Genomic DNA, 14,604 nt, shown 5'->3' on the forward strand with positions numbered 1-14,604 from the left:
TCGGTCATCCCTTTTTTCATCTGCACAACATATGTAGCTGGAAGATTCCGAAACTTTACATTAATTTGTACTTTTATAATGCTGTATATCACTGAATGCCTTTCAATAACCTCCGTGTTCTCTATGATTTTTTATCGAGTGTAGACAATATATATGTTTAAAAAAAATAAGAAACCAGTATTATGAAAAAAGTCAAAGCGATCTAGCTCTGTTGGAGGCATAATTTTCAATTTAACATTATAAATAGACATAAATTGTGAATGAAAACAATGATCTTATCCGTATCGACATCCACATAAGGGCATCTCAAAAATTTCCAACCTAGGGAGATTCACAACTGATTGGGAATTGAACTAAAAATCTCAGTTCATAGTTGAAACATAAAACTGATCTACATTCACAACTATCCAATCATGAGTTGTACGAATTCCAGTTTCCACTTTGAACTCTACATCAAAAATGCTTCGTGTATCTCCTTCCTGGCAGTGTTTCCTATCGCCATGGTTCATTCCCACCAAAACGCGTGATTTATTTATTTGATTTCTTCAGATAATTTAATGGCTACCAAAATTAGTTTAAAAAACTAAAATAAATATTAGTACTCCGAGGCCGGATGGTTAGCGTCACACATTATCATGCCGGAAGTTTGTGAATGAAATTTCTTTTGAATTGTACTGTGGTCACGCGTATTTTAGAGCTTGGCACTCAGAATACTTTCAAAGTGTGTAATTTATTTTTATATTATATAGGGTTGGGGGTGCTCCCGTGGCCGAGTGGTTAGCGTCATAACTAACATGCCGGGTGTTCGGGTTCGATTCCCGTTCTGGTCGGGGGAATTTTTCGTCAAAGAAATTTTCTCCGACTTGCACTGTGATCACGCGTATTCTAGAGCTTGCCACTCAGAATGCATTCAAGGCGTGTTATTTGGCATAGAAATCTCAACTAAGTGCTAATAAAAATGACGCAAGTAATACTACGTTGAGACGGTGAAGTTCCTCTAGGAACGTTAGTGCCATTGAAGAAGAAGAAGAAGAAGAAGGGTTGGGGAAAAAGAAATGTCGTATTTCTGATCGAAATTTAACATACTTAAAATTATCCAATTTGAGTCAAATATGCGCCGTTTTGTTCGCTTGTTGCCATTTAGAAGGCAACTTCATTATCCCTCCCTTATAAAACCCCCCACCTTATTTGCAAAAAACTCAGACAGCCAGTTTTCGCAAGCCTCTATTGAGGCCAATTTAGTATCACCAAGAGCGTTTTGCATGGACCGGAAGAGATGATAATCACTTGGAGCCAGGTCCGGACTATATTGTGGGTGCAATAGGACATCTCATCCGAGCTCCCGTAGCTTCTGTCGGGTCATCAAAGATGTGTGAGGCCGAGCGTTGCCCTGGTGGAAAACAACACCATTCCTATTGATCATTTCTGGCCGCTTCTGGTCAATCGCCTGCTTCAAACGGTCAAGCTGCTCACAGTAGAGAACCGAGTTGAGGGTCTGGCCATAGTTGAGCAGCTCATAGTGGATGATTCTCTTCCAATCCCACCAAACACACAGCAAAACCTTCCTGGCCGTCAATCCAGGCTTGGCGATGGTTTGGGCCGGCTCACCGCGCTTCGACCACGACTTTTTTCGCTTTAGGTTGTCGTACGTGATCCACTTTTCATCACCAGTCACCATCTTCTTCAAAACTGGGTCGAGTTCGTTCCGTTTCAGCAGTGCATCGCAGGCGTTGATTCGATCTAAAAGATTTTTTTGCGTCAACTCGTGTGGCACCCATACATCCAGCTTTTTTTGGAATCCAATCTTCTGCAAATGGTTCCAAACGGTTTTATGGTCTATACCTAGTTCCTAGCCAATCGAGCGAGTGCTCACATGCCGGTCTACTTGGATGATTTCAACGATTTTATCGGTTTCTACGACGATTGGCCTACCAGTACGGGGTGTATCTTCGACAGCCACTACACTAGAACGAAATCGATCAAACCAACGCTGTGCTGTGCCAATCGTTACAGTATCGGGCCCATAAACTACACACATTTTTTCGGCCGCCTTCGTTGCAGTTTTACCTCGCAGGCAGTAAAAACGTAAAATATGGCGAATTTCTTGCTTGGTGGACTCCATCTTTGACGCGCTATAACTTGAGACTGAAAAGGACAATCACAACACTGTCAAAACGACACTTGTAGCGCTGATTGTCGTCTTTAAATAGCCGTAAAGTATGACCCGATGCGATAAGTACAGCACAAGACATGTTTAAGTGTTGCCATATATTGACAATATACAACATTCCTTTTTCCCCAACCCAATATATTGGCAAAGCGGATTCCCCCAGGCACATTGATTTAGAAGTCACTGTTGGGGAAACACATTTCGGTGTGAACGAAAATGCTCCCAACTTGCATTTATAGTGTAACCCCGATAGCGAATTCCAAATCTATAGGCCTTCCCGGAATTTGTCAGAGAGGGATAGGTTCACGCGCTTTTGTTTTGGTCATGTCTGGGAAGCGAGTGGCTAGTGCAATCGAAAGAAAACATAACCATTTTAATCGTCAAATTGGTAACCTTTTCACTATATTCACTGCAAAAAAAAAATCCTGTCTAATGATATATAACACATTATAGACGCGTTTCAAGTTGTATTGTTTCAAGTTGTATTTTCAGTTGTTTGTTTTCCGGCAGAATCGTACTATTTTTTTTTCAAAATGAAATCAGTGCGAAATAGAATACTAGATTAGAAGACGAGTTGACTGTTTTTGACATACTTTGGCGGGTCGGCGAGTTGACATATTGACGTGGGACTACGTCTAACCGGAATATATGGGGGGTAAAATGAAACATAAACACTGAACATGCAGGAAAAAAATGCAAGATTTCGAATGCTTATAACTCGAACATTTTCTACTGGATCGGAAAGATGTTTGCATCAATTGATAGGGAATATTTCTACGCATCTATCACAATTAATAAAATGTTATTTTTCATTAGATAAATAATTGAATAACTGTAAAATGTTTAGCATTATCTAAACGCCCAAACTGCCTCGTTTTGATTGGCTTTACGGTTTCCCCAACACAGACTTCAAAACCAAGCAGCCTTGGGGAAATCGGAATTGCAAATACATGAAAGTAGGGGGACTTTTGTTCTCTCCGAAATATGTTCCCTAACACAGACTTCAAAACCAAGCAGCGTTGGAGAAATCGACATTGCAAATACATGAAAGTAGGGGGAGCTTTTGTTCCCACCGAAATGTGTTTCCCTAACACAGACTTCAAATCCAAGGAGCTTGGGAAAATTGGCATTGCAAATTCATGCAAGTCGGGGGCATTTTTGTTCTGACTAAAATGTGTTTCCTCAACATAGGCTTCAGAATCAAGGTGTCTAGGGAAATTGGGATTGCAAATTCATGCAGCTCGGGAGTATTCTTGTTCCGACTGAGTCTGTTTACCTATAAAGATTTCTAAACCAAGGTGTCTGGGGAAATCGGCATTGCAAATACATGCAAACCGCGAGTACTTTTGTACTCGCTTGCCTTTGTGCAGACTAGAGTGCGTTTCCCTAACACGGTCTCACAACGCAAATATATTAAATTCAATTGAATTCGGAAATTGTTTCATTCAATCAAAAATTTGATCAATACAAACAAATGATTACTAAGCTAAGGTAGTCCCACGTCAACCTTGCGGTTATATCATAGATATAACCCACCCATTTTTTTAAAGAGTATTTTTGTACAATAAAGATATATCTTTAAAGAGTATGTAATTTGTTATAGTTCGTACCATAAAACAAATCTGCACAAAAACCGAAATCGATAAGCATTTAAAACTCAAAATTTGTTTTGAAAGTGTCGCAAAATCAAAACAAAAACCACATTTAAAATTTTCAATGAATAGGTTGATAGATTTTCTAGAATCCACGCAGTTTGTTTTTTTTTCGTTCAATTCAAAATCAACTGTACAATTCCAAGCAATAATTTAGAAATTCAAGATCCAATTTTAGAACTTCAAGAACTTCGTATGATGTGAACTTCACTTATGGATTTATATTGTTGATATCTATCTGTGCTGTGCTGTGCTATCGATTGTTGTTGGGTGATGGAGTTCGATTGCCAAAGGGCGTAACAGAAACTTTCACTCATACAGTCATTCGTATATATGCAGAAATAATAAAGCACGATTTCAGAATCACATACGGCAATACCCTCTAGTGCTTCATAAACACAATCATAAACAAGTGATGACTGAAACATGTCCTTGAAAACAGATCCACAAAATGTTTGGAATTCTTATTATCCGTTATTTAGGTAGGCATGGAAATGGAATGCCGATAGAAAACTTTCCACCGTAAAATTTCCATGACGTCTTCGATATTTTTTCCAATGTTGAATCGGAACATATTAACTGTGAATCTTGTCTGATTCCAGTTTTTTCCCCAAAAGTATGACTATTCGCTCATTAAGAAATAATTTCCATTGATAATCCCGTTAGCACTCAAAGTCTGGCAACAATGGCATTGCAATCAGACAGGCAAAAGATGATGGCTGCTCACGGTCTTCCTTCGATCTGATGGATTCTACGTTGAGTTATTTTCCATCTGAAAACTGTTTATATGGAGGAAATATTTTTATAGGAAAATCAATCATATGTTTTCCAACCATAATGCTTGTCTCAATTCATTACTAGAAAGACGTGTTCCGTGTTGTCTGCTCTCATAATTTGCGAACTACTTGAAAACGAATATTTTATTATGAATGAATTTCGTGGTCAGACTTTATACATTTTAACATTAGCTAGCAGACAAACAAGAAATCTCTAATTATGTACAAGGTTGTTCGGGAAGAGTATATTATTACTAATTATAGCAAATGAGAGAGAAATAGATAATGACAACCATTCTAGTTAAAGAGAAAAAAAATAAATATAAAAACCTTTGTAGTGAACACGTAAATTATTTTGTGTCAGTCCGATGGTGGTGCACTTGTCCTGAGAGCTCCAGGAACGGGGCAACGGATCGACGGATTCGTTCACGTTCGGATACAGCAGTTTTAGTCGATCGACCATCGCTACTTGGCCACCGGAAGAACCTGCAGCAACACCTCCAGGATTTCCACCACTCGACGAGGAGGAATTATTCAGAGTATTATGTGAAGTCATTTTTCCCTTTAGTGAGCTATCAAAATATGAAACACCATCACTACACTTTGCATTCACACTGCTGTCAGCCATTTGATAATAAAAAAAAAAGCGAAAGAGAACTTGTCTCTCTGCTTCCTTCTTTTCCTTGTGCTCTTGCTGTTACTGTTTCTGCTGCTCGAACTCTTCAACACTTTCCTTTGTTGAACTTTTTCCTTTTCCACACCCTCTCGCTCACACTTTAAAACGAAAACTGATTTTTTTTAGCTCTCCGCAATCCCCTTTTTCTACTTGTACCCACAATTCTCACTGACCAAAATGTCGAAATGACGACTGAATAAATGACGACTCATTCACTACGTTATGATTTCCATCCGTCCCTGAATAGCACACTAGATCAATCCCAACGAAATTTTCCATCAATTTGATGGAAAATCCTAACTAAACGAGCTATCCTGACAGTGATTAGCAACTATGAACTATCGGCCTGCGATTTTTCCGTCTGAAAAGTCTGTAGCACTTATCGCTCGATTCAGTTCATTGTATTCCGATGGTGAACTTTATTTCTTTTCGCCAGTCGAGCAGGAACTGTCCCTTCTGCTGTTTCAATACTGATTTGTGACTACACACCAAAGCAGCACAATTTTTTTTTGTTGACGATTACCATACAGTGACTTACAACACTACGAACAAGAATGTACACAAAGAAATCTTGTCGAGGGAATAACCTCTTGGCTTTTTGGGTGCTTCGCCACTGACAGTTGTGTTGCCCGATTCAACAACAGAAATTTGAAGTATTTGTTGGAGTTGAGGCGGGTTCACAATGCCAAACTGTTTGCCACTTTTTTTTTGTCTAGATAGAAATTGAGCCGTAAAATTGGAACTACCAAGTTGGTTTAAAACCTCTAAAATATATATATATATACTGGTTGACCCGGCAAACGCTGTTCTGCCATAAAAATATTTCTAGACATATTCAGGGTTGTAAAATAAAAAATAACTAATGTTTTGTAAATGTGTTTAAATGTTTCAAGGATCTACACATACGTGAAGTGTTCGTGACTCTTGTGTTCATACCTGTGTTTTACATACCGAGGAATAGAGTGCCAAGTCGATGACCACCGACAAAAATTTGAAAAAAAACGCAAACCATTCCTTGTATTCCATTCCCGATGTATTTCATTTACGAATTTGAGATTTTTGAGGCGTTGAGACGTTAAATGTAAAGTGAAAAAGGAATATATTTTTGTAGTAAAGTAGATCAATTAAATAAAGAAAATCAATGTAAATTTCGTTGTTGCAAATGTGTTGTTCTTCATCGTGCCACAGAAATTAACATTAATATGAGCATTGAATATTTTGCTCAGCTGAAGTGAATATGTCTGCATTGTTATTTTTTATGAATGATTGTCCGTCATTATCAGTATTTCTTCGTTGATATATTGGACATCCACCAAGGCTTGCGGTCGTGCCGTTGGTGAAATCTTTAAGAAATTGAAGTGTACATTTTCCATCCGCCATACAAGGCTATAAAAGTTCTAGATCACCATACGGCCATGAACCATGTCTGTGGTAATATCCCAGCAAACATTAAATCGCATAACAAGCGTATATATAACATCATATGCCCTAAAATTTGGTTGGCATATAATGTGCCTAACTGGCATATGCATGCAAAAGTGGAGGCCATATACATGCATGGCAAAAGCTTACCGAATCAGATTGGATGAATATGCAATTTTGACCGACTATAATAGCGATTATGTTGAAATTGAATTGCGATCTAATATGAATATATTCATGAATTGTCAACGCTTCTAATACGACTTTTGCCATACTCATATACGATTTATTACACACATAGAAACAAATGGCGCAAAATATTTTCGTAAAATGTTTATTATAGCCTCACGAATCGCCATTTTTATATATTAGTATTTAAATTTGTAGAAATAATAATTATTAAATTTACTTGTGTTGGGAGTGGAATATAAATGTTTAAAATAGCCCAGATTGATGTTTGGTGAAAACTGATCCAATGTGGGTTCGAATTCCGGTCGTATGTATTATCGTTATGCTGCATGTTTCATTAGAAGGGATGTTTGCCGTTGTTTCATCGAACATCAGCAATTTCGAGTGCTGATATTCAGAAGTCCATTTTTGTAAATTCATAAAAAATCTATGATTTCCTGTAATAGATTGAAATTAAACACGTTTTATGAAATCATTAAAAATTAAAAATTAATTACCATCATTATTGAAGTCATTGAATTGCTCTATTCCTGCAATCAAATCAAAATCCAAATTGTTTTGTTTTGGTGATTCATCCAACATTCCATTTTCATCTGTTAATTGGTTATGAGTTTCGCTCATATTTGTTTCGATCCATTTTGCTTCTCTCCACCGGTTGCGATGTTCTGTGAGTAATCGACTATAAGAGCCACTTTTTTTAAATTTAATTATTTTATTCTTCCTTATGTGTTCAGACATTGCTGTTATGAAATGAAACTTGTCAATGTTAAAGCATTTCATTGACATTTCAATATGATGTAATATGTTCTTTATTAGGATCTAATATGATTTACTGTTTCACGATTTTCTTCAGCATGCAACACGATTTATTGCAGTACTGAATCGATTTGAATTATACGCTTATACGACATACAAACTGCATCAGCGTAATATACGTATATGATGCGGATTAAATATATTTTATGACAATGTACATCATAAGACTGATGTTTATTATACCGAATTGCGACTTAATTTGATAATGATATATAAAATCGAGTTTTTACATTTTATGCGATTTCAAATATACACGATGCACACTTTGATTGATATTATAAGCGATTATGATTTATTCTGATTATTTGTAAGACTTAGCACGTGCAAAATTAAACGATTTAATGTTTGCTGGGTAATATCGAACAGTAACCCATATTTCGTCATAAGCAAACCCGAAAGAAAATTTAAGTTGTTGAAATTTGAATGAAAATTTTTATTCGATGTTGTTTAACACATTGAGTGCCACGGTTTTACAGCAACTCTATGCAAATTTTTATTTTGGTTCGAATTGGAATGCTTATAAGCTTATACGTTTCTATTAGTTACCTTCATTATCATATGTCATACTGTCAGTCACCTGTAACTAACGCAGCCTGAGCGAAAACTCGGTGTCAGTCACCGGTGACTGACGTGGCAGTCAACGTGTTGATTACTTAGAAGACATAGGCCTGACCCTAATTTAACTATTTTTCTAAAAATCTCCTTACATTTCAGCAAAAAAATCTTATCCAGCATATCAAATAATTATCAGAGACAATTTTCGTTCAAGATTTTTCCCTATCTGCAGAGAATGCATTTTTTCATTCATTGATCGTATCGTCTCTTTCGTCTGCAATGATGACAGGGCAAAAGTAATTATGAAATCATAAAAATGGTTGACGTGTACGAGTTATTGTTACCAAACGAAACTCCAACAGAATGCAAAAGATAATGAAATATTTTCGTCGGCCACTGAGCGATACTATGCTCATGACATCACTGCGGTGCGAACTATTTTGCGCACGTAACCACTGTGGTACGCCGGACGGCAAAGTGTTAATGAATGACTCAAAACATAGGTCTAACGTCATGTGTATTGATATAAACTAAATATAAAAACTTTAACTCATACGGTGAGTTAAATATCTTTGATGTGATGAATAGAGCTTGTCATTTTTCAAAAACCTGTGAAATATTGTTATATTCAAAAAGTTTTGCAACAAAAATGAAAAGTATTTTATAGATATGTCTGTAAATTTACAAACATATTTGTAAATCTGGCATCTCTGGTGATCTGAAAATTTATTGCAAGAAATCGCTTGAAAAAATGCATGAATTTGCTTGAAAATAAAGTGGATTGAGTCCACACCACTTAGGTAAGTTACTTTCTCATGTTTCCAAAATAACTCCCAATTAATTCCAAAATACAGTAATTTACATTTAATGAGACTTTTTTTTAATTGGACATACCTGTAATGCGACACGTTTAATTGAACATGTTTACATCCTAAGTGGTGCGGACTCAATCCACTTCATTTTCAAGCAAATTCATGCATGTTTTCAAGCGATTTCTTGCAATAAATTCCCAGACCACCAGAGATGCCAGATTAACAAATATGTTTGTAAATTTACAGACATATCTGTAAAACTATTTATTTTTGTTGCAGACTTTTTGGATATAACAATATTTCACAGGTTTTTGAAAAATAAGAGGCTCTATTCATCACATCAAAGATATTTGACTCACCGTATGACATTTGTCCATAGTTTTAATACAGAAAAGTTATTATATTTAGTTACTCAATCTGCGGCCCGGCAGACTTTCTGGTTGGTTTATCTGGTGTGTATGAAGTTTGGAACTCATACACATAAGTACTTTTGCCCTGACATCATTGCAGACGAAAGAGAGGATACGATTATTCACAATTAATGAAAAATTGCATTCTCTGCAGGTAGGGAAAAATCTTGAACGAAAATTGTCTCTGATAATTATTTCCTGTTCTGGATAAGATTGTTTTGCTGAAACGCAAAGAGATTTATAGAAAAACAGTTAAGTTAGGGTCACGCCTATGTCTATGTATTTAAACAACATCGAATAAAATTATACATTCTATTTTCAACAACTTATATTTGCTTTCGGGTCTGCTTATGACGAAATATGGGTTACTGTTCTATATTGTTACCACAGACGGTTCATGGCCGTGTGGTGATCTAAAACTTGTATAGCCTTGCATGGCGGATGGAAAATATACACTGCATTTTCTTATAAATTTCATCAACGATAAGACCTCAAGCCTTGGTGGATGTCCAATATATCAACGAAGAAATACTGATTTTTATAAAAATTAACAACGCGTATGTATGTGTATGTATGTATGTGTAGATCGTTGAAACATTTAAACACACTTACAACACATAAGTTATTTTTTATTTTACAACTAAAATATTCACTAGAAATATTTCTTATGGCAGAACAACGTTTGCCGGGTATATATACAGCCATCCCATGCAAAACCGATATAGTGATTCTCATATTTTCGTCAAAAGTGGCAATTTTGTTCTTTATCGCAAAACATTAGACCCGTATTTTTGACGTAGGATTACGTCTTTCGGGAACATATTGGGGTACAAATTGAAAATTTAAAATCGAGCACATCGTGAGAATTGTCCAATTTCAAACGCTTATTGCTCAGTCATTTCATGATGGATTGATGAAATTTTTGCTTCAATCGATTTCGACACTCCATAACTATTTTTTATATTGAACAAAATAATATATGTCATGAAACTAACTATTGAACAATTGGAAAATCTCAACCCCTATCCTAACGGAAATACCCACTTCTGATTGGTCGAAATTGACGACACATGCGGCGGGTCCCTAACAGAGACATCAAAACCAAGCTGCCTGGAGGAAATTGGCATTGAAAATACATGAAAGTAGGGGGAACTTTTGTTCCTACCGAAATGTGTTCCCTAACAGATACATCAAAACCAAGCTGCCTGAGGTAAATCGACATTGCAAGTATATGAAAGTCGGGGGCATTTTTATATTGCAAGTTAGGTGAGTGATATGATTAATTCTAGCAAATAAAATTCAAATTTGTAACTTAAATGTTAGTTGCTTTCATATCAATGACCGATCGTGTATTGTGAAAAATTTAGCACAAGTGTAAGAGTAAAATTGTATATGGTTGCAGTTGTGTAAAAAATGACTTGATGCATGAAAAGATTTTTTTCAATTTTCATAAATAAGTACACCAAGGTGTGTTCCCGCTCGAGAACGGGTCGTTTGGTTTAAGTTGTCTGTTTTGTTGTGTTCATTTTCACCCAAGGAAAGTTTATACGGCGAGAAAAATTGGAAAAGTTAAGAAACATTGGAAAAAGTGATTGCTCTACTTATAGTACTAGGTGTTGTTAGTCCAATTAAAATTCGCATTGGGTTGAATAAACACTCAGAAAGTAAAAATTATAAAAAAAATTATAAAAAATCCTTTTCCATTTCAATTACATTTTCTTTATATTAAAGTAACAAGTTTTTACTGATGAGAAAAATTGATAATTGTATATTACATTGGTGAGTTTTTTTTTCTTTATTTCATTCATACATATCACAATAGGCATCTCGTCTAGGATCACAGAGGTCGATTTTCATCAGATCTCGTTCCACTTCGGTATCTTTTATCTGATACGCAACATCCAACGACTGTTTACCATGCTTCTATCATCATCACTCGGTAAACACTGATGGAGTGAACAACCAATACCCAACAACCATACATAACGGCCCTTTTCAGGAGGCCACCAAATCATTATCAAAGAGATAGCCTAACGGAATCCTACGTCAACTATGCGGTCGTGTCTCGAACACAACCCTACTGTGGCTTTTTATTTTTTCATTAAGGTGCCCATTGCTATTTTAGGGTGGTCCGAATAATCAATTTTTTCCAATTTTTCCCAAAAATGACAAAGGAAAATTAATAACTATTGAATCACTGAACCGATTTAGATGATCGACATATAAAATTGAAACTAATGACCAACCCTTTTATTAAAAAATATTTTACTTGCGATTGTAGTCGTTTTTTTAATTTTCTATGATTTTGGACTAGAGGGCGCTATATTTTTTATATTTTTTCTTGAAAGCAGAGGATTTTTTACATAACATATCTCGATATCAGAGATACAATTTTTTCGTTTTGGCGTAGGATTACGTCTTTCGGGAACATATTGGGGTATAAATTGAAAATCGAGAATCGAGCACATCGCGAAAATTGTCCAATTTCAAACGCTTATTGTTCAGTCATTTCATGATGGATTGATGAAATTTTTGCGTCAATCGATTTCGGCACTCCATAACAATTTTTTATATTGAATAAAATAATATATATCGTTAAACTAACTATCAAACAATTGAAAAATCTCAACCCCTATCCTAACGGAAATACCCACTTCTGATTGGTCGAACTTGACGACACATGCGGCGGTTCCCTAACAAAGACATCAAAAACAAGCTGCCTGATGGAAATCGGCATTGAAAATACATGAAAGTCGGGGACATTTTTATATTGCAAGTAAGAAGAGTGATACGAATAATTCTAGCAAATAAAATTTAAGTTTGGAAATTTAATGTTGGTTGCTTCGTGAAACTCCATATCAATGTCCGACCGTGTATTTTGAAAAATTTAGCACAATGGTAGGTGTAAAATTGTATACTATAGCCGTTGTGTTAAGGGGGTATTCTAGTGTAGAGACACGAATTTCGGACGTTTTTTCGAACTCCGTAAAAATAAAACAAAGAATATTTTTACTATCCATTATATCATTATTCGTTTATCTATCTTTCAACAATAAAACAAAAATAGGACGGAAAAAAAATATTCATAATTAGAATAGTTACATGCTGGTGAAGTGAGGGTGTTCAAAAAAAAGTTGTGCCATGGCGTACACGATTCCAGTCCTTCTGGTTATCTGAAACAAAAAAATCGAACAGATTCTGAATCAGTAAAGATGTCGCTATGGCATGAACCTCGGACAAGTCAAAAACATGGGTTTTAACAAAATGGCGGCCGTTTGAAAACAAAAATGATGTTTAAAACGTTTTTTTTTTGCGTTTACCGATTTTTTAAAAATAGTAAAATTAAAAAGTTATAATTTTTTATTGGTTCATGCGATAGAGAGATGTATGCAGATTATTTTCATATAAATTTGACATAAATCGGTTCAGTAGAACTTGAGATATCGTGTACGCCAGTTAGAAAAAAACTAGTTCCGAGAGAAACGCGTTTGAAGTTCATTGTGATGGCCGTAACAGGTTAGATACCACATCACTAAGATGGCTCTAACTAGGTAAATAATAGGATTTTCGATAAGTCCTTTCTAGAGTATATTCTTGAATGCCCAAACTACAGAAATATGGTAAAAAAAAAATTTCGATTTTTTCAGATTTCTAGACTAGAATACCCCCTTAACCCTTTCCCGTACAACATAGAGTCTCATTACATATGGTACATATAGTATTAGGTGTACATATAGTATTAGTCCAATCAAAATTCGCATTGGGTTGAATAAACAATCAGAAAGTAAAAATTATAAAAGAAAATTACCTTTCCCATTTCAAATATATTTTCGCTATATTAAAGTAACATGTTTTTACTGATAAGAAAAATTGATAATTGTGTTCGGTATTAATAATTATCTTATATTAAATTGGTGAATTTTTTTTCTTTATTTCATCAATACATATCACAAGAGGCTTCTCGTCTAGGATTATAGAGGGCGGTTCTCATAATATCTCGTTCCACTTCGGTATCCTTTATCTGATACGCACCATCCAACGACTCTTTATCATCCTTCTGTCATCATCACCCGTTAAACACTGGTGGAATGAACAAATACCCAACAACCAAACAAAACGGCCCTTTTCAGGTCCACCTAATCATTATAAAGATGTGCACCCGTGGCCGAGTGGTTAGCGTCCCACACTATCATGCCGGGTGTTCGGGTTCGATTCCCGTTCTGGCTGGGGGATTTTTCGTCAAAGAAAATTCTTCCGGCTTGCACTGTGGTCACGCGTATTCTAGAGCTTGCCACTCCAGAGTACATTTAAGGCGTGTTATTCGGCATCAAAATCTCAACCAAGTATTAATGAATGACGCTAGTTAATGAACACGTTGAGACGGCAAAAGTTCCACAGGGAACGTTAACGCCATTAAAGAAGAAGAAGAATCATTATAAAAGAGTTTAACGATGTAATTATCCAAAATCAACAGATAACCTAACGGAATCCTACGTCAATTATGCGGTCGTGTCTCGGACACAACCCTCCTGTGACTTTTTTAGATATGATTTTTCAAAGTTAACCGGTGGTTCGAAAAATCATTTTCCCCCTTTGTCCAAAAATGACTTTCTGCAAATAATCATAACATTTGAACTACTGAACCGATTTAGATGATCGATATATTGACCCTTTGCGGTCGTATTAAATTTGGGTATGGGTGTCGTACTGGTCGGAATTATTTTTCCCTGAAAAAGCAGTGATACATGCAAGATTTTGGAAAACGAACATTTTTTTTATTTTTTTGTGAACTATATGTATACGTATTAGCTTAACGATGTATTTTAATTTGATGTTTTAATATTATTTTTTTATTTTATAAAAAAAATATATAAAAACATCAAATTATATTTTATGATTGATCTTCGTGTGAAATCTTTCGAAACAGTGTCCAAGAGTAAATCATATGAAGTATCATCAATACATAATTTTATTTTTATTACCCGTAAATATGAGACACTTTTGCTATTGAAGCAATAAATGTGTAATTAATGCCAGCGTTTATGTGTATCCGAAACGATCAGCACTTTTCACTTTTAACAAAGTTTTTTTTACATGAGATTATACAGAATACGTAACACACTTAT

At 35.6% G+C, this 14,604-nt stretch overlaps 1 protein-coding gene across 1 annotated transcript in view; it reads right to left on the bottom strand.

Annotated features, from left to right (window-relative positions):
- LOC129768540 (ran-binding protein 9) overlaps positions 1–5,821 on the bottom strand; it is a 57,106-nt gene extending 51,285 nt beyond the window's left edge. The window contains exon 1 of the mRNA XM_055770263.1: positions 4,929–5,821. Coding sequence (XP_055626238.1) covers positions 4,929–5,226 — 298 coding nt within the window. The 5' untranslated portion in view covers positions 5,227–5,821. The remainder of the gene's footprint in view (positions 1–4,928) is intronic.
- Between the last annotated feature and the right edge of the window lie 8,783 nt (positions 5,822–14,604).

Source organism: Toxorhynchites rutilus, chromosome 2, assembly GCF_029784135.1.
Source record: "Toxorhynchites rutilus septentrionalis strain SRP chromosome 2, ASM2978413v1, whole genome shotgun sequence".
Lineage (NCBI taxonomy): Eukaryota > Metazoa > Arthropoda > Insecta > Diptera > Culicidae > Toxorhynchites > Toxorhynchites rutilus.